The sequence below is a fragment of the Alligator mississippiensis genome, chromosome 3, assembly GCF_030867095.1.
Source record: "Alligator mississippiensis isolate rAllMis1 chromosome 3, rAllMis1, whole genome shotgun sequence".
NCBI lineage: Eukaryota > Metazoa > Chordata > Crocodylia > Alligatoridae > Alligator > Alligator mississippiensis.
In genome coordinates this window covers 1,960,931-1,987,463 of record NC_081826.1, presented here as the reverse complement: position 1 = coordinate 1,987,463, position 26,533 = coordinate 1,960,931, and the positions used below count along the sequence as shown (strand labels likewise).

At 53.5% G+C, this 26,533-nt stretch overlaps 1 protein-coding gene across 2 annotated transcripts in view; it reads left to right on the top strand.

Moving 5' to 3' along the window:
- The first annotated feature begins 2,423 nt into the window (after positions 1–2,423).
- ARHGAP39 (Rho GTPase activating protein 39) overlaps positions 2,424–26,533 on the top strand; it is a 167,303-nt gene continuing 143,193 nt past the window's right edge. For both annotated transcript variants that reach the window (XM_059723677.1, XM_059723676.1), the window contains exon 1: positions 2,424–2,553. In XM_059723677.1, coding sequence (XP_059579660.1) covers positions 2,543–2,553 — 11 coding nt within the window. In that variant the 5' untranslated portion in view covers positions 2,424–2,542. The remainder of the gene's footprint in view (positions 2,554–26,533) is intronic.

Genomic DNA, 26,533 nt, shown 5'->3' with positions numbered 1-26,533 from the left:
AGGCAGTCCTATTAATTGCTGGGAGGGGGATTGGGTGGGGTTAGACATTAGGAAGGTTTGGCTTGCTTTTCTGAAACTGCCTTGCCCAGCGGGCAACCCAGGAGCTTACAAAAGATGCAGTGAAACATCCTGGCTGGTGCAACAGCTCTGAGAGAGGTTTAACATCCTCCCCGCTTTCTGAAACGTGATGGAAAAGTTCTAAATGTGCTGGATGAGCCATCCCAAACTCTGCGAGGGTCTGGTCTTTCAACCCAACTCTCACGGCAGGGACAATTCACTTCGACCCGTCAGATAAGAAGAAAGCTGCAACTCCTCCCGGCGCCAGAATGAAAGCCGGGGATCGAAGTTTCCAACATTGGCAAGACAATGCAAGCTGGGAGAAGGGGAACCAGCTGCCCAAATGCAGCAAAGGAGTTCCATGAAGATGCCTGTTTGGAAGTAATCGGTTTTTAGAGCCTCCTCGGGTTCAAAATTTGAACAAAAACGGGCTACGCAAGTGCTGTCTTGGAACTAGCAGGAGGACAAGGACTGATGACAGCTGAAGACACGCTGGAAGCATATGGTTCTGATTTCACCCCCGTCAACTGCTTACTCAGCTTCGGCTGTTGCGAGCCAGCTGCTAGCTTCCAGAAGGTTGTTGAAGTCGGCCCCGAGCTTCCTCCCTTTGCCCAGTCGAACTGAACGCCCGGCATTGTTCGGAGCGGGGAAGCTGGCAGAAATGCCTTCAGTGGCGTTGGCAGAGATGGCTGTGAAGGAAGCAAAGGCGCAGTTTCTTGTTGTCGAATGAGCTTCAGTCCACAGCGAGACAGCCCTGATTGGACTGGCCTGTGGTCCTTACCTAGATGCTGCGGAAAGAGCGCGCTGAAGAAAGCCAGAGGTCAGGTCACTCCTTTGTTTTCTCAGTGATTGCTGCTCTTTACAAAGAAAACTGAAATGGGCCTTTCTGTATCGAGACTGGACGCGGCCACTTCTAATCCAGCCGGTAAAGGCACTTCTCTTCTCTTCCATCCTCTGTTTCCTTTCTTAATAAATCCCTGCATGCAGAGGTTGCTAAAGCTGCCCCAACCTCCCCACTGCCTTTGCCCACGAGGGCATTTGTGTGACCATCGAAAACCCAGCTGTGCTTTCCAAGCTGAGCATATCAGCCCTGGGACGCTGTTGTATGAGATGGTTTGCAAGCACAGTCCGTGGGCCAGCAAACACTGGAGCGTGAGCAGGGCTTTCTGCACGTGAGCGTCCTTACTGCTCCCGAGAAAGGGTTTGCACGCGTGCAGGTGAGAGTGGATAGGGACGTGCTCTTCAATTTTGCACACGCTATGCTGTATTCACACATCTTACAGACACATCCCCAAAATCACAGACTCACAGAGAAGCGGGGTTGGAAGGGATCTGCAGAGGTCGCATCCAGGATCAGCCCTGTCCAAACCGGCCCGGACACACTCGTCATCTAAACTCTGCATAAAACGACTGTCAACCCTGTCCCAACACAAGACATCATGCCCAGATGTGCTCCAGGGAGAGCAGAGGGACCACAGGAGTCAGCGTCCTGCTTTTATAACAGGTCATACTGACTTCTCTTAGTACATGCTTGCGTGTATATGTACATGCGTCCACCAAAGACCCCAGGCAAAGGCCGTGCCCCCGCTACGGAGGATGGCAAGCCCCCCCCAGTTTACACCAGCCTGACCAGGGGGTAAAATGCCTTCCCGACCCCAAACGCAGCATTGAGCAGAGAGCAAGACCCTGCAGCCAGGGACCTCTGGGCTTGGTCCTGGCACAGCCCAGTCAAATTCCCCAGCTTTGCATCCAGCACCTCTGGGGGAGGTTTAAGGACACCTAGCAATCATCCTCCAACATTGGGAGTGCAGGTCCTAAGTGGAGAAGCTGCTTTTCCTTTGCTGGAATAGAAGCATGGAGACCCGGCTGCAAGATGGCCGCCGTGCTTCTCCGTCGGGGGCCGAGCACCAGAGTTAGCCTCTGCGGTCAGGGTTTCCTGCCGTCACAATTCATTCGGGGCTGGAAAAATCCTTTTCTGCTCCTGCTGGCTTCCTGAAACGAAGTGCGCGTCTTGTTTCCGGGTGAGACAGGATGGCGCTTGCTTGGGTACAACTTTGCGCGTGCGGCCTTCAGGCTCCCGTACGCCCCGCGCGAGGCATAGCTGGACCTTGCAGGCTGCACGGCCTATCACGCGGTCTGGGGTATTCAGTGACCCGTGGCTGTCAAGAAACGAGGAGGAACAGGGCGGAGAAAATGGCCACCACCCTCACACCCAGCTCCCCTCAGGGGAGCACGCCAGGACTACAACTCCCAGGCTGCCCCGCGGGCGGGCAGGCAGCGGGCGGGCCCCGGCGGCCGGGCCCCGCCCCCGGCGGCGCCTGATTGGGCGCGGGCGGGTGAGGTCAGGTTGTCGGTGGTGACGGGGGGACGCGGCGGGGCTGCAGCCGGCGCCGGAGCCTCAGTCGGTGCCGAGCGGCCGCAGCGAGCCGGAGCTGCCGGGGCCATGGGCTGGCGGGCGGGGCAGCCATAGACGCCCGCCGGGAAGATGGCGGAGAGGTAGGCGCTGCTAATTAACTGCAATTAGTGCCGTGCATGCCTGGGGGGGGGGTGCAAGGAGTAATGAATGCAGTGCCCCCCCCACCGGGATGGGGGTGCAGGGGTGGGAGGGGCAGGGGTGCAATGCAGGGCTGGCTGGGCCGGATTTATTTTGGCTGGTGGGTGCATTGCAATCCTCCGGCTGCTTCCCCCCCTTCGCCCGCTGCTGTGCAGCGCCTGCTGCCTCGCCAGCCCTGCATCCCCCACTGCAGGAACCTGCAGCATGGGGGGGGGGTTTCTGTCTCGCGCCCGTTTCGTCAGCCCTCGGGTGACCTCTGCAGCAAAGCCCACGGCGGCCGCGCGCCCCTGGCCGCCTCCGCCTGTCCCATTTTGGGGGGTTGGAGGGGAAGGTTTCTTTCGAGAGAGGCCGGGGAGCGTCGTGGCGGGGCTGGGACGCAGCAGGTGGCTGCCCCGGGGCGTGTCTCGGGGCCAGGGTCGGCGCCGTCTCGCCCCACGTGCGGCCGGAGCGGCCGGCGTGCAGAGCAGGGTGGTGGCACCTTGCAGAGGGATCCTGGGCGAGAGGCGCGGCCGGCCGGATGCTGCCCAAACCCTGCGTCTCGGGGGAAGGAGGCTGAAGCCGAGCGCTGCAGCGCGGGGTGAGGCCGTGGCTGACGCGGTCGTTGCCTCGCTGCACCCCAGGGAAGCCCCTGCGTTGCGTGCCCAGGGTGTTGCCGGTGGCTCGTTCCTCGTGCGCCATCCCCCGTGACGCGAGCATCGGGCGTGAAAGTCCCTGAGGGTCCTGCCCGTGCGGTCCCAGCGGATGTGCCAACGTAGGCCTGATGGATCCTGGCTCGGCCGGCCGAAGGAAGCCTCTTGCTTTGCCTGATCGCGTTCAGTCCCTGGCACGGGGTTGGGAGGGACCTGGCTTGTCATTTGCTTCTTCTCTTGCATCCCGGCGAAGTGGCGGGGCGGAGAGCGCCGGGCCTGCGTCAGTCCGGGCAGGCAGGGGGTGCTTTGCCCTTGGATCTGTGCTTTGCTGCAGGGCAGAGCTGTCTCTGGAAAGCCCCTGGCTGTGGGATTGGCAGCTGCTGCTTATCCAGGTTCGCCCAGGTCTGGCTGTCTCTTCCCCCGCTGCATTTCCCTGCAGGCGACTAGGGAGGTACCTGGCTCGGCCGTGGCTCGAAGGGGGAAGAGAGCAGAGTTGCATCCCCTTGGACAAAACCAGCGCTGCTTAGGGCTGCTCTCCCCCCGGCGTGCAGGAGGGGCTGCGGTTCCTGCCCGTGCTTACCTCTTGCCCTGAATAGGTAAAGGGGCGATGGAGGCTGGTGCCACCATCACCTGTCTCGGGGCTGAGAGCCTTACAGCATAGTGCCTTCCTGGGGGTGGGGTTGGGGAAGCAAAGATGGGTCCACGTGGCACCCGTCGCTGCCGTTCAGGCATCCCTCGCTGGCTGAGCCCATCGCTTGGTTTCCTACCTTGGAGCGAGCTGCCGGCCAGCCAGAGAGCGCATCGCCTCCATGCCCTGCTGTCTTGCCGGGCTTGGGGAGGGCAGCTGCTGTCTGCACTGCTGCCACTTCCCGGTGGCTGTCATGGTTGGTCTTGGATGGTGCTTATTAAGACAGTGACATCTGACAGCAAAGGAGCCCAAAGCGTGTCATCTGGGCGGCCTTTGGAGCTTGGAAGGGGAGGAGGGTCATCCTCCCAGCCGTGAGTTTGGCAGCGTAAGAGCAGCGAGGAGGCCAAGACCTAGACATTATAGCTTGTGCCAACGATCGTCGAACTGTGGGGTTGGAAGGGACCCCGGGGTCCTCTAGTCCGGCGCCCCACGCAGACGCGGGCTGTGCTGTTCCTAAACCATCCCAGACAGACCCCTGCCCAGCCTCTGCGTGGAGCCCTACGGAGATTATTCGGCTCTTCTGGGCAGCTCATTCCTCCCATTGCTGTGACAACGGGGGAGGTTTTTGTTTTTTTCAGAGATTTAATTTCACACGCCCTTGCTGCAGGTCTCGATGCAGGGGCTGCGGACTGCCTCCGAGTTTAGCAGGAGCAATCAGCCATCTCGCGGGCTCTGCCTGTTTCCCCTCGCGGTCTTGGGAGGGCATCGGAAGCAAGACACGTATGACTTTGATTTCCCTGGTGTCCAACGAGAAACTTTTGGGCAGCTGGACTGGCTCGGCTGTGAAACGATCCCCGAGACGAGAGCTGGTGGCCTGCTCCCATTTGGAGCAAAGCGAGCCTAGAAATGGTCCCACGTGGACAATCCCACCCCTTTTCAGTAGGGAGATGGGCTGCATGACTTGCTAGCACTGGTTCACTTCAATGCCCTGATCTGTGAGATGCATCCTGAGCTACGGGTGCGCGCTCCTTTTTGTGAATCTGCCTATTTGGAAGCCTGCCGGCAGCCAGAGATTGGAGTGCCGGGTGCTGTCCTGTGCCCCGATTCTGGATGGTCGCCCCAACTGTTGGGGATATAAAAGAGGGATTGTGCCAACCTTGCAGAGATGCTGTGTGTGAAACGCCTGCAAACTCTCGGTGCTAGGAAAGCATGACACATGCACGTACAACCACTGCACGGGGCCGTAGCTGTGACAGTCCAGGGAGTACCTAAAGCAGCAGGATGTGTTTGGCGATGACTTTTATTGGCCTGCCTCTTCCAGCTGCTTGCATAACCGTTCCCTTGATGGATCCCATCTTGAGGCACCAGACAAGATGAAGAGCAGTGTCTCAGCCCCAGTCCCTGCTGCGTCGTGCTGGGGCCGTCTCTTTGCTCGGCTCTGTTGATGTTGACATTGATACGCACTCGGGTTAATCCCTTGGCTGCTGTCTCTGGATTCGGGCCGGTCGGTCCAACGACTGTCTTTCACGTTGGGATTAGGTGCTTTGCTTTTTTTAACATCCTAGCTCAGAGCCTTTGGCCCGCGGGGTGGTATTCTGTCCCCACCCAATTGCTAGTCGGGCTGATGCTTCCCTGCAAGTAGCTGGATGCGGTCTGTCATATAAAGGGTCTAATCTCGACCTTCTAGGCCTTAACCAAGGACCTGCCTCTTCTGCAAGGTGCGGAGGGGCCAGGCTACCCCGACAATGACACGTGATATTTAAAAAACCAATCTAAGTAGAACAGAAACCTCTAGCAAGGGGAGGGGTAGGCAAAGTGCGTGCCCAAGCTAGCCGGGCTGAGCTCTCCTGGGGACTGGGCACAAATTGTGCGGGTGCAATGATTCAGTGGAGCGTGGGATTTGCGGCTTGCGCTTGCCTTGGTGGCTGTATCCTTATGGCCCATTTGTTTGGCCCGGTCAGGTATCTGCCACAGAGAGCTTTGCTCTGGTCCCTTGCTGGTCTTGCAGCCACCTCTTCCTTCTAGTATGTTTAAAAAATAATTTGGCGCTGTTCTGTCTCCATCAGCCCATCTCCTTCCTGCATCCTTGCTTCCCTTACATGCTCAGACACCATCTCTCCTTTGCCCTTTCTATTGGTCCTTCCTCCTTGCTCTTGGCCCCCAGCCTCCACATCCACTACTGCTGCTCCTGGTACCGTGATGCATCTTGAACCTTTGCTCCTACTTATTTCTTTTGCATTAGTGACGGCTACATCTCTGGGCACCTTGACTGCCTTTGCTCTCCCCTGTCCCCCTTCATGGCTGGTAGCGCAGGTTGCCTAGCTCCTGATGGACCCAAATCCCTTTCTCACGCTTGTCTTCCAGACTGGTTTGATGTCTCTGGTTAAGGCGCTGGATCTCCTGACCCTGCTCCCTGGAGCTGGAGCTTTTGAAGGCCTCAAAATGCTGAATTATCTGAATTAATATAATGGGTGGTCGGTAGAGGCAAACAGGCCAAGGGCGTGCTAACTGAGAGCCAGCGGTGGAATTTTTGGAGAGAGCAACACCACTGCTTCTGCCATGAAAAATGCAGTGGTTTTGATTGTTGATTAACACCTCGTAAACCTTGTGGCAAATGAGGCCTGAAATAGGCTGTCAGGATCCAAAGCCGTTGCTCGTCGTCTCTTATAGACAACCTGGCGGGTTGGTTCCATTGATCGTGAGCTACACGCGTGACTCAGGGCAGGGCTATTTCTTGACTTCCGAGTAATGCTAATTTCTTTGTCGTTTCTGATTTTAACTTTATTATTATTATTTTTTACTGGGGATGTGGGCTTATCTGAAGAGGCAGCAGAATAGGATGTGGATTTTGGTGCTGCATGGAGGGAAGGGCAGGTGAGGATTTACCTGCATTAAAGTCATGAGGCCTAGCTGCCAGTCTGCTTGGTTGGCATACGGGTGACGGCTGCCCGCGGGACTCGTACGGTGCCTGCAGACTGCCTCTCACTGGCATGACACGAGAACAGGACAAATTGCAGTGTGAAGAGTCTCGGCCTGTGGACAGAGCTGCGTGCTGACATCCCATGCAAAAGGCAAGGGCAGTGGCTACTACTTGGGCCGTCCCTGGGCTGTTTGACTGAGGCTTGTGTTAGCAGGACAGAAGAGGGGCACGAAGGACCCCAGCACAGCTGTGCTGCAGGGCTTCTTCTAGTGCTTTGCACTTCCTCTCTGAGGCTCTTGTACCATCGGCGAAGATTAATTTAACCTTGAAAGTGTCCTGCCAATGCTCTTCCCATTTTACAGATGGGAAAGGAAATGAGAGTAGAGGAACTAGGGTCTCTGACTCAGCCCTGGGTCTCCCCTATGATGCCATCTTTCATAGTATCACAGAAAATGAGGGTTGAAGGGAGCTCAGGAAGTCACATCTAGTCCAAGCCCCTGCTCCAGGCAGGACCAGCCCCAACTATATCATCCCAGCCAAGGTCTTAAAAAACCTCCAAGGATGGAGACTCCACCACCTCTCTGGGGAGCCTGTTCCAGTGATTTACTACTCTCCTAGTGAAAAAGTTTTTCCTAATATCCAACCTCAGCTTCCCTTGCTGCAGCTTGAGCCTATTGCTCCTTGTCCTGCCAGCTGCCCCCACTAAGACCAGCCCAGCTCCATCCTCTTTGCAGCCCCCCTGCAGGGAGGTGAAGGCTGCTATTCAATTCCCCCTCGGTCTTCTCTTCTGCAGACCATGGGGAAGGGGGAAGGTATCTCGTGGAGTTTAAGTGCAACTTTATAGTACGACCCTCGTCAGAGGCAAACATGTCTGTGCCCATCGCTGCGTTGTCAGATGCATGCAATCTCTGGCCTGCCTCTTTGGAGGTGATGACATCTCTCTGTCTGCCTCATTGCATTTTTATTGATCTCTTTCCATCTCCGCTCTGTGCTCTGCTTGAATGTAAATGACTTCCTCGGGCAACATGTTTGGAAACCCAACCTCTTTGCCATACAGAACTGTTACTATGCTGGCAAGCTGAGAGCGTAATGATGATTTTATTATTATTATTATTATTATTATTATTATTATTATGGATGGTTTTCTGGAGTGCCTGTTGCAGGTAAGGCTGTGAGAGGCTTGCAGGTTGCAGTCTTCCCTGGAGTGCAATAGGTTATTTTGGTGATATCGTGGTTTGTAGTTTTTTTTTGTTTTTTTTTTTTTTATTGCACTAGCTGTGCAGTTGGGAGAGACCAGTTTTTCTGGTATAAAATGCCCCTCCTGGGTCTGGGAAAGAAGCAATCCCAACCTATGAGCCTATAAATGCCAGATGAAGTTCATATGTAGAAACAGGCACTTAGAGGCGTGGAGGAGGGCTGGAAACTCGGAGCAGGGAGAGCAGAGCATGGGGTTTCTTGGGGCGTCATTGCCTTGGGGGACAATATAACATCGATGGGGTGGAGGTGATGGTGCCACTGTACTCGGCACTGGTTAGGCCTCATCTAGAGTATTGTGTGCCGTTCTGGGGTCTGTGTTTTAAAAGAGGACGTGGTGAAATTTAGAGGGGGTCCAGAAGCGGGATGAGCGAGGGCTTGGAAGGCAAGTCCTAGAGGAACGGCTGCGGGAGCTGGGCATGTTCAGCTTGCGGAAAAGGCACTGAAGAAGGGACACGAGAGCGGTGTGCACGTACCTGATGGGTGCCGGAAAGAAGAAGGAAAGTGCCTTGTCTCTGCTGTAGGAGGAGGATGCTGACCCGTGGCTTGAAGTTGCAGCAAAGAAGGTTTATGCTGAAGATCAGCAAAAGCTTCTTGGCTGTCGGAGCAGGGAGGCTGTGGGAGAGACGCCAGGGAAGGGCGGACTCTCCATCCCTGGAGGTGTCGAGGAGAGGCTGGACGGGCTCTGGTTGGGGATGATTTGGGTGTAGGGATGCCTGTGCTCTGCTATGGGGATTTTCACGGTTCTGGGCTGTGCTGGTTGCTGGGGATGGGGACTGGGAGCTGGAGGGTCCTGCCTAGTGAGTCTTGCCACCTTCTTGGGGTCAGACATGCCATATGTGGGGTCAGGAAGGAATTTTACCCCCCAGGTCAGATGGGTATGGACTGGGGGGGGTTGCTTTTGTCTGTAGTGGGGGCACAGCACTGCCCGAGCTCCCTTGAGTGCATATTGCCAACATCTCCTAGAAGCAGGACGTTGGCTGCCACAGCCCCCCTGCTTTCCCTGCAGCCAGTTCGGGTGTCATGTCTTGTGTTGCATCAGGGTGAACGGTAGTTTTGCTAAGAGGTTGGACAGTGGGTTTGTGGGGGGTGGTTTGCACAGGGCTGATCCTGCTTCAAGCATGGGTCTGGACTAAACGATCTCTGGAAGTCCCTTCCAGCCCCGGTTCTCTATGATTCTATGGGAAATGGGGCAAAAATACCCGATTCAGTTAAGCAAGGGCATTGAGGCAAATGCAGCCTGGCAGCTTTACAGCGTGGTTTGGTCCAGGGTCCTGTGATTTCACGCTGCTGGTCTTGGGGACGGGGGAATGACTAACAGCAGTACATGTCAGGCTGGAAGTCTGTGTGTGACTACAGTTCCCTCTCCCTTTCATCAGGAATTAAATCACCCTTTTAATACCTCTGCTTCGTATGTGGCCATAAGCTCTCAAATTGCACCCTGTGAGCCTAAAGACGCTGCATCGTGTTATGTAGGGTGTGCTACGGGCGTGTGAAAGTCTTCCCACCCCTACCCACGGGGGTTTGCATGACCATGCTTTTACCAGGTGCCCCTGCTGCGAGTCCACTGCAGCGACTATCCCTAAAAGCATGGATAACTTCCTGTGCTGGGTGGTTGTTTTTTTTTGACTCTGGAAATATTGAACGTGGCTTAGCAAGGTTTTGGAAAGGTTTCAAGGCAGGAAAAAGCAGCAGGCAGGAAATCCATGTTTGATGGATGCAGAGCAGATGAGGGATTTCGGTAGATTTGCGTGTCCGGGCAGAGAAGTGGGCACGTTCAGCTTGTTGTAATGGAGGAGGGATGGGACTTGGGTGGGCCTGAGCGTCACGGGGTTGTGTGCCGAGTGTGCCAGGCAGACGCTGGTTCCTTCTCGCTCTTGCACTACCCCGTGCTGCTTGGGTGTCTCTGGCCCCTGACTTGAACTAGAGACTTGTGGGCACCCTGTGTTGAGTGTCCCTGACTTTGCTAGCCTGTCCTGTGCAAGGCAGGGTCCATCTATACATTACAGACTAACCAAAGTCGATTATAGTCTGTCCCGTCGGTCTAATAACTCCCAGGAAACCCCAAGGTTTCACGGTGTTGTTATATTGTCCCTCAAGGTAATGATGCCCCAAGGAACCCCATGCTATTGGCAACCAAACATCCAAAGGAAGGAGGGATCCTCATCAGTATGGGTCCCTGGCCAAGAACAGAACCGGTGCTGTAATCTGGCGTGATGGGGAGGAGTCCTGCATCTCGGGACTGTGTGTCCCCACCAGACAACGGGGAGCTGGCACTTCTCTCTAGATGCCAGGCCCCTCTTGGGAAATGCCAGCTCTCAGTAGTCACTTGTTTTTTGACCACAGAAAAATAGCAGAGCAATTCTTCCGCTGCCAAGGACTTGGATCACAGCAGGCCAGAAGGTTTTTAACCCTCTCAATTCTTATTTGAAACCTCTGGGTTTATCTTCTGAATCACGTTTGCACACCTTTTAGTGCTAATGTCATGTGGCACCCTTGAAAGGATCTCCAGGCAGCCCAAGGTGTGGGACCCCCCATGGAGAGTCGCTGTGCTAGATGGCTTTGTGGAGGTACCGGGGCTAGCTTGGGTGCTGGATGCTGTATCGTTGTGCAGGTGTGGGGCTCTCATGGGGCTAACTGGGGAAGCAGGGCTAAGTAACTCAGGTGGGCATTGTTAGCACAAAGCCCCAAGCTGGGTCCCTGGGAGCCAGCTCGGGTACCTCTATGCAGCCGGGCACTGTGCTGTGCAGATGCACCCTGAAAGGCAGGCTTATGGCATGGCAGCGGATGGGTTTTTCTCTCTTCCCTTAGCATCCATTTAAAATCCACCCTTGGGGGCCTGTGAAGGCAGGTGCCGCACTGCCCCTTCTACAGCATGGGCGACAAGAGAAGTACCAGTGGGTCTGAAGATGGAAACATCTGCATAGACCCCTTTTGGGGTTGGTGCATGAAGAAAACCCTCCATCTTCCTGGCTCCGTGCTTCCTTCACCTTGTGTGCAGTTTGCAGTATAGCACACGACTGGGGACGTGTACTGGGGCAGGTCAGGAGAGGCAGGGATGGGGATGGGAGGATATAGTTTGTGACATGGTGCTAATCGAATGTGCAAGTCTTGCAAAACTCGTGTGTGTGTGTGTGTGTGTGTGTGTGTTGGGGTAGGAGAGGGGTCCCTTCAAAAGAAACTTCCATTTTTCCTCTGAAAAGCTCTGCTGTCCTAGATCTTTGCTTTTCCTCCTTTACTTTCTTTCTTTTTTTTTGCAGAGCTGTTGTTGAATCTGTCCTGCCTCCCAATAGTATTACCATAAAGCTGTAAGACAGAGTGTGCAAATGCACATGTCAAGATTGCTTTTCATTTAGAAACTCTCTCTCTCTCTTTTTTTTTTTTTTTAAGTTTTACATATCTAACATCTCCTTAATGTCACCTTGAGTAATCTGTACCATAGCGCGGCTGTTCAGTGCTAGAGCCAGGCTTGTTCAGCCTCCTCGCTCGGCTCTGTTTTTGGCGCTGGTGTGTAGGGGCTGATAATTTCAGCAGCTGCTCCAGGGAGCAGGCTGGCATATGCTTTGCATTTCAGAAATTAAAAAATAAAGAAATCGAAATATCAAGGTTTATTTGGTTTCTCTCTTGAAGGTGGGGGAAGAAACATGGTGATGACATTTTAAACCTTGACAAGGGATCAGTGCAGACAGTAGCTGCAAGGAGTGTTTATCGAGACTGTGCTGCTCTCCCTGCTGAGCCGGAGGGATTTCACAGAGCTTGGTATCTCTACAGGTCACACTGAAGTAGCGGCTGGGTGGAAAAAGGCTTTGTAAAGGGAAAAGACTCGCTTTTGAGGCATCAAGGAACTCGGCTTAGGAAAGTCGAGTTGGTTCTGCCTTGGCCCATGTCTGCTTGTGAATAGTCCCCTCGTCTCCAGGTCCCTATGCTTTTCCTTGGAGTTTGCAGTAAGGAAGAGATGGGGCTGGTGGGATTTGGGGGTAGGGAGGGAAAGGGTGGGGGATGGACATGCTTGCAAGGAAAGTGAACGTGCAACTATTCCACCAGAAGAGCACACAAACTCCAGCAGACTCTCCCTGTGCCTTAAGAAGGGTCTTTGTGCCCCAAAGCCTGCAAAGAACAATCTTTCCAACTACTCAGTTGGTCCAATGAAAAATTTCTTCCTAATAGCCAACCTAAATATATATCCATCTTGTAAAAAACCTGACCCAGTGTCCATGCCAGGCCTTGTAGCTCAGGCAGGCTCGTGTCCAGAGTCTGGAACATACTCGCCCCAGAAGTGGTGCAAGCACCTACTCTGGATACGTTCAAGAAACACCTGGATGCTCACCTTGCTGGAGGGATCTGACCCCAGCTGACTTCCTGCCCCTGGGACAGGCGGCTGGACCCGATGATCTCGCGAGGTCCCTTCCAGCCCTAGCATCTATGAAATCTATACCTTGGAGCTGACCGATCCCAAATGCTTCCTGTTCGCCGGGTGAAACCGGAGCAGATCTTGGAAATCTTTGCGCCTGGTCGTCGATGGTTGCATGCATCCAAGAGCGGTTCAAACAGGTATATCCAGATGTTGGATGGGAGTTGCGGGTTGCTGTCCTTGTTCAGCCACGCTCAGCAGAGAGCCTCTGGCCTGCTGGAATTGAGTTGGGTTTTTGGATGGATGTGCTTACAAGACTTCCCGAAGGCTGAGCTGCCTTCATTGCGTCAACCCCAGCACAAAGAGAGCGAACACCTGGTGCTCGATGAACTAAAAGACAGGGAACTGTTCGCAGCCCACCAAAGGAAACGGAGAGACTCTTGGATGTCGCTGGCTGCTGGATCCACCCCAGCACGCTTGCTCCAGGAGAAAGGAGAAGCACGCTGTCAGTGCTCTCGGCACCTGTCTCTATTCTCCAAGCGCGGCCGGGATACGTCTAAGAGCGCACTTGGAGACAGCACAATGTAGACTTGGCCCCAAGGGCTATGAATCTTTCTGCCTAGGTATTTTAATGAAAACAATAACTTATTTTAAGAACGGAGATTATACAGGAATACCTGCATGTCTCCGGTGCTGGAATAATAATTGGTTTGTAAGCCTCGTACCCTGCAGTATAACGGCACGCTTTGTCATCACTTATTACTAACTAGAATGGCTCTAATGAGGCAACACTGCCGTGCAACTTTGGACTGAAAGCACGCCTATTTTGTATTATTAGTACAGTGCCTTGCAAACACACGCGGAGCTGCCTATACCATCAAAAGCCTGAACATAAATCTTTCATTTTAGTCCCCCAGGGAGGATGCTACAAGTTTGGTTTCAAAGATAAATAACGTTGGCTTGGGGGGGGAACCTTCTTTCTGTCCAGATCCCCCCGGTTAAGGATTTAGTTTCTGTTAAATGAATGATCAAGGGAATCAAAAAATGAAGGCAAGAAAGATGAATTACTGAGAAGAGGAACCGCATCTGAGACCAGCGCCTGAGTGGATGGGCAGGGCTGGGCTGAAATACAGACCCTCTTCACGTTGCTCTCGTGCCCCGGAGCCGCAGCTGGGATCAGAGCCCTGTTGCACGGGCTCTTTGCACAGGCACATGAAGGAGCTTGCGGGGCCTGCAGATAAAACACACGCGTGTCTTCTCATTCAGATGTTAAGCCTCAATTATCCCCCTCTGCCCCACATAATGAAGGTATTAATGTTGGGTTCTCCACCTCCTCAGTCCTGCCCCCTTTTTTTTCCTTCTGATGCATTTCTGAGCCTTTGATCCAGCGTGGCATAAGCTGTTCCCACCTCTGAACCATCTCCGCTGGCTCAGATCTCATCCCAGGGTGGACAATTACCCGTAGCGCATGTTTGTACGTGTGGCAGTGAGCCGGCTCTCACACGGACCGTCTTTAATCTCGTCTCCAATTGTTCGGCTCAAATAGTTTGGTGCGACTACTAGGATATCTCTCTGCAAGCGGAAGGCTTTGTAGAAAGATGCTGTCTTTGCACTGTGCCACCTCTGTGCATCAGTACTGAACAACCAAGACATGCCAAACCCTGGCATCCGCCCTTCAGATTAGCTACCCGCCCTACTAAGGGCTAGCAAGAATTGCTGTCTCTGTGTTACCAGGATATGCATCAAGTAAAGAAATGTTAGGCTCCAAATGGTGCATGGAGCAGGAGAGTATTACCACTGTCCCCTAGGAGTGGACCCTGTGCACGGCAGAGAAGCAGTCCACATATTCCTTCTCCCTCTTCTGCGGATACAGGCCCCGCTGCAATGCCATACAGCAGTGGTGCCCAGCTCCTCCAGTCCTGGTGCATGGCAGCCTCCTGCCTTGCATGTATGTGCAAGCTGGAATTCAGCAGGGCTCTTGCTGTGAGTCAAACCCCCTGAAGAGTTTGTCCTTCTATTTATTAACAGTCTCTGGGACATATTTTTATAGAACCCAGCTGCAGGTATAGCCTGTTCACTTAATGTGCTCGCAGTATAGAGAAACGAATTGCTTCAAGTCTTCTATTGGATTCAGGCAAAACCTAACTGATACAGATACATAGAGAGATTTTTTGCAAAAATGGATCGGATAAGTCGCTGGATGCAAATCCCAAAGGGTTTGGATGTGGCAGGAACTGGAAACCTTGTCAGTGGAATTGCTAAAGGAGACAGTATTATCAGTAACACAGCGAATTACCTGCATCAAAAGGCTTTGGGTTTTAGCTGCAGCAGTGAAGCAACCCCAGGGTATATGTGTATTTACTGCATAGCAAGCTACAGTTCTGGTTTGTAGGGCTCTGGGTTTTGAAGACTCGGGTGGACAAAGCCTTGGCTGGGATGATGCAGTTGGGGCTGGTCCTGCTTGGAGCAGGGGGTTGGACTAGATGTGACCTCCTGAGGTCCCTTCAACCTCATTTTCTACGATTGTCTTATTATCCTGGGTTATACCAAAGCAGGCTCTCTGCACGCTGGCGATTTGTGCTGGGTGGGTAGACCCTAGTGTAGACGAGGTTCTGCGCTCTTGGGGTAGTGCTCGGTGTCTGGGAGGTTGTCTCTGCCCAGGGAAGGAGTGGCTATCCTAGACTACCAGAGACTATGACCAGAAAAGAGGTACTAGGAGCCCGGGCAACTGTAGGGCTGTCTTCCCCTCGCTCCTCCGCGTGCGTCTCCGAGCTCGCTTCGCTGGGTAGTGTCCCCAGGCTCCTTCAGTCATTGATTTCTAGAGCCGTGGGGCTGGCAGGGACCCGCAGAGGTCACATCTAGTCCAACCTACAGAAGATCTGTGGGTCCAAAGATGGCCAACGAGGCCAATCCAGAATCTATTTAGAAAGTAAAGATATTCTAAATAGATCCCAGATCCATTTTTGAACCCACAGGTGAGGCAGTCGTGGAAGACAAGCATCCTTGACAGCGAGGGATTGCAGAAGACGACGTTCTGGCAAGTGTGCGCCAAGCCCTGCTTGTGTGTGCATGCTTGTGCATACAAATACTTGGAGATCTTCTAGGGCAGTGTGGTCCATCCATTAGCAAACTGGAAAATTATGGAAATCTCTTTCTCTGAAAGATGCCACAAGACTTCTCCAGGGGATAACCCTTCACATTTTAGGCAGCGGGACGTGCAGTAAGCTGTTTTGTTGGCTGCTTCTTGTAGGCGTACAACTGGCTTTGTGAAGCCCGGGCCACTGGTTATAGTGGCCAGTAGTTTGAGTCATTTTAGCATCCCAGCCTTTGAATTGTCAGACTTCAGGAAAAAAAACACATATGAATCTTGCAGTGTGATCCAAAGTGTTGGCACTAGCTTTTAATCTTACTAAGGTCAAGTTTAAATCCTGTAACCCTTGGATAATGTTTCTTGGAGGCTGTTCCTCACTCAAACAAATCATCTGCCCACTTAGAGGTTGGAGAAGTTTGATCGCCTTCTTAATTATTTTATTTTATTTTTTTGCCCTCCCCCAGATGCACTAGGTGCTGGCTGCAGCCGGGGCTGGGTATGGGGCTGGGCTGTGCCAATGCTCCTGCTGGCATCAACCCCACAGGGTCCTGGCTGGAGGGTCTTGCCCCTGTGCTCAGGGCCAGACTGATGGTGCATTTGGGGTCAGGAAGGAGTTTTCCCTCTGGTCAGATTGGTATGGGCTGCGGGGGGGTTGCTCCCTCTCAAGCAATGGCATGGCCCACTTCCTGGGATCTCTTAAATATATTTTTAACAACCTTTGCAACAGCAGGACGTCGGCTGCCGTTGTCCCCCAGCTTTACCTGGGGCAGGTTCAGGTGCTGTGGATATGTTGTGTAACCAGGTTGAATGCATGTAGCGTCAGCACTCGGTGAGATAAAGAATTGTTGGGGTGACCGTTGTTGCTCAGACGTTGGGCAATGGGTTTGTCTGGGATGGTTTGGACACGGCTGATCCAGCCATGAGATGTAACCTCTGGAGGTCCCTTCCAGCCCCACTTCTCTATGAATCTGTGTCCTTTACAGTGGTCTTGGACTGGTATTGAAAAGTATGGCTGTTCGGGTGGGGACTGCGCAAACAATGGCCAAGGGTAAGTGAAAACCAGAATAACGTATGGAGAGTAAGAAGGATGTGGGCCATGAAATGCTTCATGCACCTGTTATTCCAATGATAGGACCATGAGGAATAGGAAGGATTGGAGATTTGCGTGGGGCTGCAGGGAAAAAGACTTAGAAACATAAAATCACAGAAAAGGAGGGTGGAAGGGACCTCAGGAGGTCACATCTAGTCTAACCCCTGCTCCAAGCAGGACCAGCCCCAGGTACATCATCCCAGCCAAGGCTTTGTCTACCCGGGTCTTCAAAACCTCCAAGGATGGAGACTGCACCATCTCTCTGGGGAGCCTGTTCCAGCGTTTTACTACCCTCAGCATGAGAAAACTCTTCCTAATATCCAACCTCAACTTCCCTTGCTGCAGCTTGAGCCCATTGCTCCTTGTCCTGCCATCTGCCCCCACTGACACCAGCCCAGCTCCATCCTCTTTGCAGCCCCCCGGCAGGGAGGTGAAGCTGCTATTCAGTCCCCCTCGGTCTTCTCTTCTCCAAACTAAATCAGCCCAGTTCCCTCGGCCTCTCCTCACCAGTCCTGTCCCCCAGCCCCACAACCATTTGCATTGCCCTCCACTGGATTCTCTCTAGTGTGTCCACAGCCTTTCTGTAGTGGGGGCCCACAGCTGGACACAGGACTCCAGATGTGGCCTCCCCAGTGCCGAATAGAGGGGAAGAATCGCTGCCCTCCATCTGCTGGCAACGCTTCTACCGATGCAGCCCAGGATGCCGGTCGCCTTCCTGGCACCAAGGGCACACTGCTGGCTCCTGTCCAGCTTCTTGTCCCCTGTCCCCCCAGGGCCTTGCCTGCACCAGTCCATGGGATTGCTTCTCCTAAGTGCAGGACTTTGCATTTGTCCTTATTGAACCTCATGAGACTTGTTTTAGTCCAATCGTTTGGTCCGATTCTTTTGGATTTAGTTGATCATATGAATGTCTGGTGGCATAAATAACCTGGCTGAACTTCTACTGCTGGTGGGTGCAGATTTGAGTGAGAGACAAGGGACATGGCAGGGAAGATTGCACTAGGCTCGTCCGCACCGATACCTGCGTGACTCGGGTGACGAAGACCTGTTGTCTTGGGGATGGGCTAAGCTAGGGCAAGAGATAAGCGATTATAGGCGACGTTGCAATGGAAACTCATGCGCTGCGAGGAGGTGGAAGAAAGCCTGAGCTGGACTCGCGGGGCGTCGGTGCGCCACATTTCTTTGCTTCCTAGATCATTAGTGGGTGGTGCGATGACACGTACTTAGTTTGTGGCTAAGTTGGTTCTCTCCCCACTCGGTAAACCTGAGCGATTCAATTTGATGTCCAGACTGGAAAAGGGGGAGCTACCAAGGTATCGGACTCCAGCATGTCCTCTTCTGGGAGTCGGGGATCCTAAAGCTTGTAGGCAAAGTGGGAGAGGAAGGAGCTGTGCTCTGGAGACCTGTGCTGAGATGGTTTCACGACATGGAGTACGGATAGCAACTGCACCAAGAGCAAGTCGGCCCCTTCAGAGAAGTCGACCTTGTCATTCCCCCAGATATCTAATTCTGTGGCCAAAATGTGTGTGATGGGTCCTGTCCTGTAGCAGGCAGGAGATGCATGGCCTACATGGAGGGGTATGGCGAGCTGATAAAATTAAAAGGGGCAACCATGCAGTTTTGGGATGAAGAGCACCATGCCCATTGGAGATAAGCTCATGCCACGCACAGCTTTGCTCCTAGACAAGCTCCCAAAATCTTTCAATATTAAATGGGAGTTGTCTGCTTTCTGGGGCTCCATATAGGAGGCATTTGAGTGGCAGGCGGCGGAGGTTAGATGACGGCACAGCTGCCGGCTTCCTGCGACGCGGCCGTACGTTTGCACGGGGGAATGCTGCGGGCCGAGCCAATTGCACATACTTTTCTGGGTGAGATGCCTGGGGAAGCTGCCATGTGCCGGCTCCACCCCGCACCTTAGCACGCAGCTGCAGCGTGGCCGGGAATGCTTCTGAACCCTGTATTTAGTGTGCTCGGCTCCCCCGGCCTCCGTTGTCTGCCCCGTCAGCAGCCACGAAACCGGAGCAAAATGAGCAGGCATGTGAGGAGGACTCCTAAAGTACATGCTGAACTTGTTACCTTTTGACCTTTGCAACCAAATACCTGGTGCAGTCTCTGGTTCCTGTCCAGGGGGAATTCAGAGCTGATTAATTTTTGGTGTGAGGATTCCTCGTATGTTTTTATTGCTCTAAAAAAAATGTCGATATGCCCAATGCATGCATACCGCGCAAACGAGCCGCGCTGTCGTCTTCCTGCCAAGATCTGCTCTCCACGCAGGTGACCTTTCAGGAAAATTAGATGTGATTTGTTTTTCTGCTGGTTTTCTAAAAAGGAGCATTTTCCAGGTACTTTCACAGCAGAGAACTTGGGGTCAGAAAAAATGTTAAGCATGTAGCCATCCATTTGACACCGGGTGATCAAAAGGTTTAAAGCATTCACATGGCAGCCCGGCTGGGGGAGGATTGAAACTCCCTGGAGCAGACATGAGGTTTATTTTTTGTTTGTTTTTATTTAATTTTATTATTTTAATTTTCCCCCTTATTTTTGTTTTTCCTTTTTTCTTCTTTTTTTTTTTTCTTTCTTCCTCTCCTTCTTCCTTTTTCTTTTCTTTTCTTTTTGCCTTGGGGAGGTGCCCCAACATTTGGTTACTGCCCATAGCATTTGGAAAGTGGAGTTTTTTTCCCAGGGACGCTCTCTGTCTTGCAGCTTTCTGGCTTCCCTGGTGGGTCAATTCGACTCAAGGTCTGGAATAAGTGAGAAGGGTTTATTCAGGACCTTCTTCCAAAAAAAAAAAAAAAAAAAAAGCGGGGGCAGGGGGGAGCCACGGTTTCACATCGCTCTCCAGATCTGGGGCTGCTTTGGAAAGAAGATCCCGTCCCCAACACACGTGCTGGTCTCCAGTCACCTTGGGGCAGGCTCAGTACGTTGGCATTGGGCTAGATGCCGTTCCCATGCTCCGTGCCCGGGCGCACATCTTTCGTTCTTGTGCAAATCGCAGCTGACTGAGGTTGAAGCCTCACTTGCAGCAGCTGTTGGCCGATGCCTTTTCGAGCCGTTAGGATGCTAGCCAAGCTCCACGCCTAACCTGGCCCTTCTGCAGGGACTAGTATGAATGGGACTAGTAAAAAGCAGCAATGCATTATAAATGTGCTAGGGAAGAACATTTTCTCCCCATCAGCTCCCAAGTCTCCTCTAATTTAGGCCGCATAGCCTGAGACCGGGTCATTGACTGCCAATGAGGCAGGTTGCAGAGCTCTGGATCCATTCACCCCTGGGTGAATTGAGCAGTGCGAGGTCTTGGGCAAGGACAGCTTGTATTGAGTGGCAGGTTGAGCCTGGTGGCGAGTCCTCTCTGGGCTTCAATTAGACCTGGCCTGCAGTCCTCAGGCTGGCTGAATGGAAATGCCTCTGTTCCCCCCCGAATGGAAAGCTGGTTATGCCTATGCATCTTTCCGAGCCACGTGGAACGGCGTGGTCTTGGCCTACCTGTCCCGAACCCGGCATTCGTGACCAGAGGCTTACATGTTTTGCTACCCGGGTAAAAAACATTTTCGATGCGCTGGGAGGAGGGATCTGGACTGGAGCTGGTAGGTTGTAGCATCTCGTTTGCTAGGGAATAAAGCAGGGTGCAAAGCTTGCAGCCGGTCCTTCGTCCTTGCGGAGGGCTGCGGTGAGGGTCCGTAAGCACCGGGCCTGTTTGCCAGGGACCGCACCTGCAAATAACCATTTGCCATGCAGTGAGGACATGCGGGGCTCTCTTCTGCTTTTCAGGCCCTTTTTGCTTAATTGAGTGGCTTAATGAAGAACCGGGGCAGGTCCCTGAGGGTTGCTGGGAGGGCAGCAGGTTGTGTCCCTGCAGCAGACAGCCTCTGCTCTGCTGGAGTGCTGGCCTGCACGTGCTGGGTCCCAGGTCTGGTTTTTAAGGATGTCAGCAGGTCCCGTTTTGAAGGTGTCTTCCCCCATTTGTTGATGCTTGTTCCATCATAAGATGGTCGAAAAATAGGGTTGGAAGAGACCTCAGGAGGAGCAGGGGGTTGGATTAGACATGCCCAAGCGGGACCAGCCCCAACTACATCATCCCAGCCAAGGCTTTGTCTGCCCAGGTCTTACCCTCCAAGGATGGAGACTCCACCACCTCTCTGGGTAACCTGTTCCAGTGCTCCACCACCTTCCTGGTGAGAAAGTTTTCCCTAATATCCAGCCTAAACTTCCCTTGCTGCAGCTGGAGCCCATTGCTCCTTGTCCTGTCATCTGCCCCCACTGAGACCAGTCCAGCTCCATCCTCTTTGCAGCCCCCCTGCAGGGAGGTGAAGGCTGCTATTCAATCCCCCTCCGTCTTCTCTTTTGCAGACTCAATCAGTCCAGTTTCCTCAGCCTCTCCTCACAGGTCATGTCCTCCAGCCCCCAAACTATTTTTGTTGCCTTCCGCTGGACTCTCTCCAATGTGTCCACATCCTTTCTGTAGTGGGGCCCACAGCTGGACACAGGACTCCAGATGTGACCTCCCCAGTGCGGAATAGGGGGGAAGAATCGCTGCCCTCCATCTGCCAGCAGTGCTCCTACCGATGCAGCCCAGGATGCCGGTTGCCTTCTTGGCACCAAGGGCGCACAGCTGGCTCTTGTTCAGCTTCGTATCCCCTGTCCTCCCAGGGCCTTTCCTGCAGAGCTGCTGCCCAACCCATCGCCCCCAGCCTGCACCAGTGCAGGGGATTGTTCCTCCTAAGTGCAGGACTTTGCACTTGTCCTTGTTGAACCTCCTGAGTTTTCTTTTGGCCCAACCCTCGAATTTTTCCAGGTCTCTGAATCCTAGCCCAACCCTCCAGTGTATCTACTACTCCCCTAAGCTTGGTGTCATCTGCAGACTTGCTGAGGGTGCATCCATCCCATCTCCCTGGTCGTAGATGAAGATATTGAACAAAATCCCACTTCCTTCTCCGGCTGTAAGGGGTGGCACATGCCCAACACCTGGTCAGGGGTGGCACAGATGCCCTGCAGTGTCAAGTAGAGAAGGGGATCTAGTTTGGGGTTGAAAGCCCTGCCCTGCCCCAGAGAAGCTGTTAGCTAAGGATGGAGGCTCTTAGCTGGCGCTTGCTGCAGCAGCAAGGAGGGGGAAGGCAACCCAGGAGAGAAGCACAATGTCTACCTGCTTCCTGGCCACAAACACTGCCGCTGCTGCAGCTGAAGTAGCCTGCAAATCTCTGCCAAAGCTTGGATGTGGTGAGTTGGGCCAAGATTTAAGTCACTTTATGGCAGGGCTAAGGGCTGGGAGGGACCTCCAGGGCCGTCTAGTCCAACACCCGTGCAGACGGAGGATGTGTTGTTTCTACCCCAGCTCAGAGAGACACAGCCCAGCCTTTATTGGAGCCTGCTGGTGAGGGGTTTTCCATCGTGTCCCTGGGCAGCCTGTTGCATTGATAGAGGTGCTCCATCATCCTCTGATCGGGGTTTCACTACCGCTTGCTTAAGGGAGACTCCTGGAGCATCTCGCTATAGCGGAGGCCAGTGGTGCGGGCAGTGGAGCTGCCAGAAGGATGAGCTGCATTGGATGTGTGTGGCTGGAGGATGGCCAGGGAGCCTTCTTCATTAGCAGACCACATCATGCCCAGAGAAGCTATAATGGCTTCCTTCACCTGCCAGCGCGGTGGGGTTACTCTCCAGGCCAGCTTTTTTAGATTTGCTGCTTATGAGCTGGGTTCTGTATCGGGATCTTTTGAGCTTGCAAACATTGCGTGAAACCCGCTGCTCCAGGTGGGGAGGAGAGCTGCCTTTCCCCAAGGTGGGGAAAACCAGGCATGGAGAGGTGAAATGACTGGTTTAAAGTTATATGCGAGTCTGAACGGGCCCTGAGCTCTGGTGTGACCGACCCTCTAGACCAAGGAGGGGTAGTGTCCCTTGCCCGCCCTCTTTGCTTTCCCTCACCCGTGGCTTCTCGGGAGGACGTGCTGGGTTACCTTTGCTCAGAGGATGACGTGCTGTAGCAGGGGCGCTGGTTCTCTGCCACCCATCTTGGCAGCTCTGCAGCCTCGAGTATTTTTAGGTTGCCCCTGGAGGAGCTAAATGCTTCTAGCACAAGCTTATAATTCTGCTGAGGACAAAAGCCAGCAATTTTACACTCTTTATCTGAAACCCAAATTAGTGAGCACTGCCTCCATGGGCTCCCCGCTAATGGAGTGCCTTGCAGAGAGACTTTGCTTGTGCCTAGGAAATTGTGTGGCGTGCTGCGATGGAGGCAGCGTGACACTGGCCTGCCAGAACAGCCCTGGAGAGAGCATTTGTGGCCTGGGCTCCCCAGACGGTTGCTGGCGTGGGTATAACTTGGTGGGTGGAATTGAGGGCGGGGGGCATGGGAAGAGGTTGTGCGGCAGGCAGTGATCGGCACCCCAGTAAAGATGCTGCTGGCCATTCCCTGGGGTGCAGCCAGTGCTCGGGTCCCTCGGGGATGGTTCGGAGAGAAGCCTGCGAGAGCGAGTCTTCTCTGCAGAGCGTCCTCTTGCTCCTGCCTGCCTCGCCACAGTCTGTACTGCTTGCACTGCGGGCACACGCATTGCAGTCGCCTCCATTAAGGCACTGGTTGGGGACGATCTAGGTGTAGAGTTTAGACGATGGGTTTGGACAGGGCTGAACCTGCTTCAGGCAGGGGTTGGACTGGAAGGACAGAGCAAAATACCCTTGTGCCCAGGTGATGGCAGCCCTTGCGTGCACTGAAGTTGGTCTCCCCGTCTCCGGGCTGGCAGTGTCTGCTGCCCAGCTTGCCTCTCCGCAGGGCTGATGGGGCCGTGGAAACACTTGATCTCCATTTACAGGATAAATAATTCACTGTTCCAATTAGCCAACAAAGCTGGCAAGCTCTGCCCTCTGCCTATAGTGACCGGCCCCTTGGCACTTTCACGGGAGAGGGGGCAGGGAGAAGCAATGGGTTTGTCCTGATCTGACGGGGATGGAGCTGCGGGGTATGGGCAGGGCTTCAGAGCTCGTTTGTGCTGCTGTATCTCCGCCGAAGCTTCAAGAGGCACGGTCGCTAATGTATTCTTTCCTACTTGGCTGGCAGCATCTATTTTTCATTGCACTATTGTTTTTCCCGGCAGTTCGCTCTGTGATTTGATTGTCTCTGTATTAAGTAAACTTCCTTTATGAAATGAAAACGCGAGCCTCCAGGACAGACGGCAGGCATCTGCCCCCCCAGGAAATGCACAGAATCGTTTCCTGTACTATGGAAAAGGCTTTGGAGCCGTCCAGATTTCACATGGCAGATAGCACAGGGTAGGGAGCACAAAGCAGAGCAGCAGACCAGGCAGGGGAAGGGGATCAAGTGTTGCCCTCGTGGGGCATGCAGAGCTCACTTGGGCCATGCCAAAAAGCTTGGTCCTCCCGCGATAAAGGGCTCTTATGAGGCTGGCGTTGGAGGGGGCGAGTCTGTGGTGCTGGGTGGCCCTGTCTACATGGTATTTTTCAGTGTGAAGGCACGAGGGGAGTGGGATCCAGGTGCTTTTAAACACCTCTCCTGTTTTGGGGTTGTGGCAGAAAAAAAGGTTGTAACTGAGCCTCTGGTGCAAGAGGCTGGCTTTCCCATCATGCAATGTCTGGTTGTGGCAGAAAGTGTTAAAGTTTCTGTGTTTTGAAAACCACCTTGTGAACATTAAGGATCCCCACGTCCTGGCAAAAGTCCAGCTGGGTGCCATTAACTCCATTCGTCTGTGGACACTGGAAGGGGGTTGTTGTAGGTTGTCCCACTGCCGTCTTTGTGTCCCTGGGCGAGCGTGTCCGCAGAAGACGACATAAATATAAGTTGGCCAACATCAAATGCAAACAGTGCAGGGTTAAACCAAACCCTTTGGTCTCTTCCCAGACCTGAAGAGAGTACCCTGGCTCAATGCTGCAGCCTCTGGCCTCGCTGCCTTCCCTTTCTCTCCCCTAGCTCTCTTCCTGGGGAGCCTGGAACTTCCTCTGGGCCAGCCAGTTATCCTCACCAGCTGCAATCACCGTCTTGCTGCCTCCAGCTGGGCTACAGCCCCTGAGACATGCAGCCTGCTCCTGGGGTCCATTGCTCCCAGGCCGGCTGGGGGTCCACGGATGTAGCAGGGAGAGGAGGCCTTGCTCTGCGGGGAGGATGGGGGGTGCGTGAGGTGCTGCACATGGGAACAGCTAGGGGAACCTGAGCAGTTCTCTGCCTGCACGTGGCCAAGGTGGATCCAGCGGGGTGCAGTGGTGCAGTCTCAGCTCCCTTGGATCCCTGCTCCGCCCAGACTTTAAAGCCTGGGAGGTGCAGTGGCATTTCTATTCAGGCAATACTCAAAGACTCAGTTGGCTTCATGGCTCATCATCATCCTCATCATCTCCCGATTCCTGCTAATCTCTCCACTCCATATGTGTTAACGACCCTCTCTCTTTTTTTTTTTAATGGTCATGAGGTTAAACTATTCAAACCATCCTTTTTTTGCAATGTTGGTGTCTCTCCTCCATTCCTGGTGATGTCTCTTCTGTTTCAAAGCGCTGCAGACTGAGTTGAGCCCTAGCTAAAAACCTGAACTCGGGTGTAGAAGTGACTGACTGTGAAGTTTTGGAGGCTCATTTAAGTGTCCAATCCTTGAGCCACGGATCTGTCCACAGAAGTTGCAGGTCTTTCTGCAGAGGAGAATAGGCTGGGATTTCTCTCCTTTTCCTTCCTGCGCGCTCTCTTCTGCTTCGAGGAGAAGGTGCTTTACCTCGAAACGGGCTGCTGCTTGGTCGAGACGGCACCGCCATTGGGGTCGGTTGGCAGCCAGCTCCTCCCAGCTCTGGATGTCGGCATCCGTGTTCTTGAGGTTTGCCTTCAGCGTGCCCTTGTAGTGTTTCCTCTGACTGCCATGAGATCTCGGGCCATTACTAAGCTGGGAGCAGGGCACTTGTTTTGGGGGCTGAGAGTCAACTCGGATAACTAAGAGGCTTTCAATCTTGAGAGCCGACTGTCAGGCCGCTACAGAGCTAATGGCTTGATCACTTTTGACTGTTTTTTTTGCTTAGGCGGTCGTGCTTAAGCTTTGTGTATAATCTAACAAAGCAGTGCCGATTCCAGTAGTTATGTTTGTCTTTGCTTTGATCTTAAACTGAATAATACAGCGCTAGCCCCCGAGCATATCAGTAAAGCATCTAGTTTTTCGTTCACTGCAGAAAACCATGTGCTGTAATACATGGTGATGTACCATGCCACCTTCACAACCCCGGATCTGCCCATGGGTGTTGCTTGCTAGAAGGGCATCCTCCTGTTGGAGCTGAGGAGGCCCGAATGGAGAGGCGATGAGGTGAGGAGGTTGGAGGGAGAGGAGCTGAAGGAGGCTTGCACCCCAGTGAGAGCGGGGTGACTGGCCTGCCTTGCTTTAGCAACTTTAGGTGGGTCTCTAATGCCAAACCTGGAGCTGCCGGTCTCCGAGCTATGCCCTGCTGAGCTCTCTGGAGCAGGGTGTTTTCCAGCGTGATGCTACAGAAGGAAGTGAAATTGGACACTGGTCATCGCTGAGTACCGGGGACGGCCCCTGCTCCGCTCCGGTCTCGGCTGTCTCTCTGCTCTCCCGTGTAACTCCTGTGGCAAGACCCTCTCACCTCTCCAAATAGCCGAGTTTTAGCACGATGCGGGCTATGAACTCCTTTCTCCACTTTTTTTATAATTTAAATCTGAAGGAGAAAGTCTGCCTCGGTAGCTAGAACGAACCTAGTCACGGTCAGATGGGCACGACCTCCTGGACACACTTCAAGAGAGGCGGGGAGGAAATGGGGCTGCCGCCTTTCCTATGAATGAATGGCAACGACTTGATAATATACAGGTACTTCTTTTAGACACCCAAACTCCAGGGAGCCTTCATGTGGTGGTGATGGAGACGGCGGTGCTGAGACCAGTGTTGCGTCTGGCAGGGTGCTGTGCCCTGCAAGCGTCGGCCTTGCCCGATACATGAATGAGACTGCACTGAACGTAATTTTCTGCTCTACTG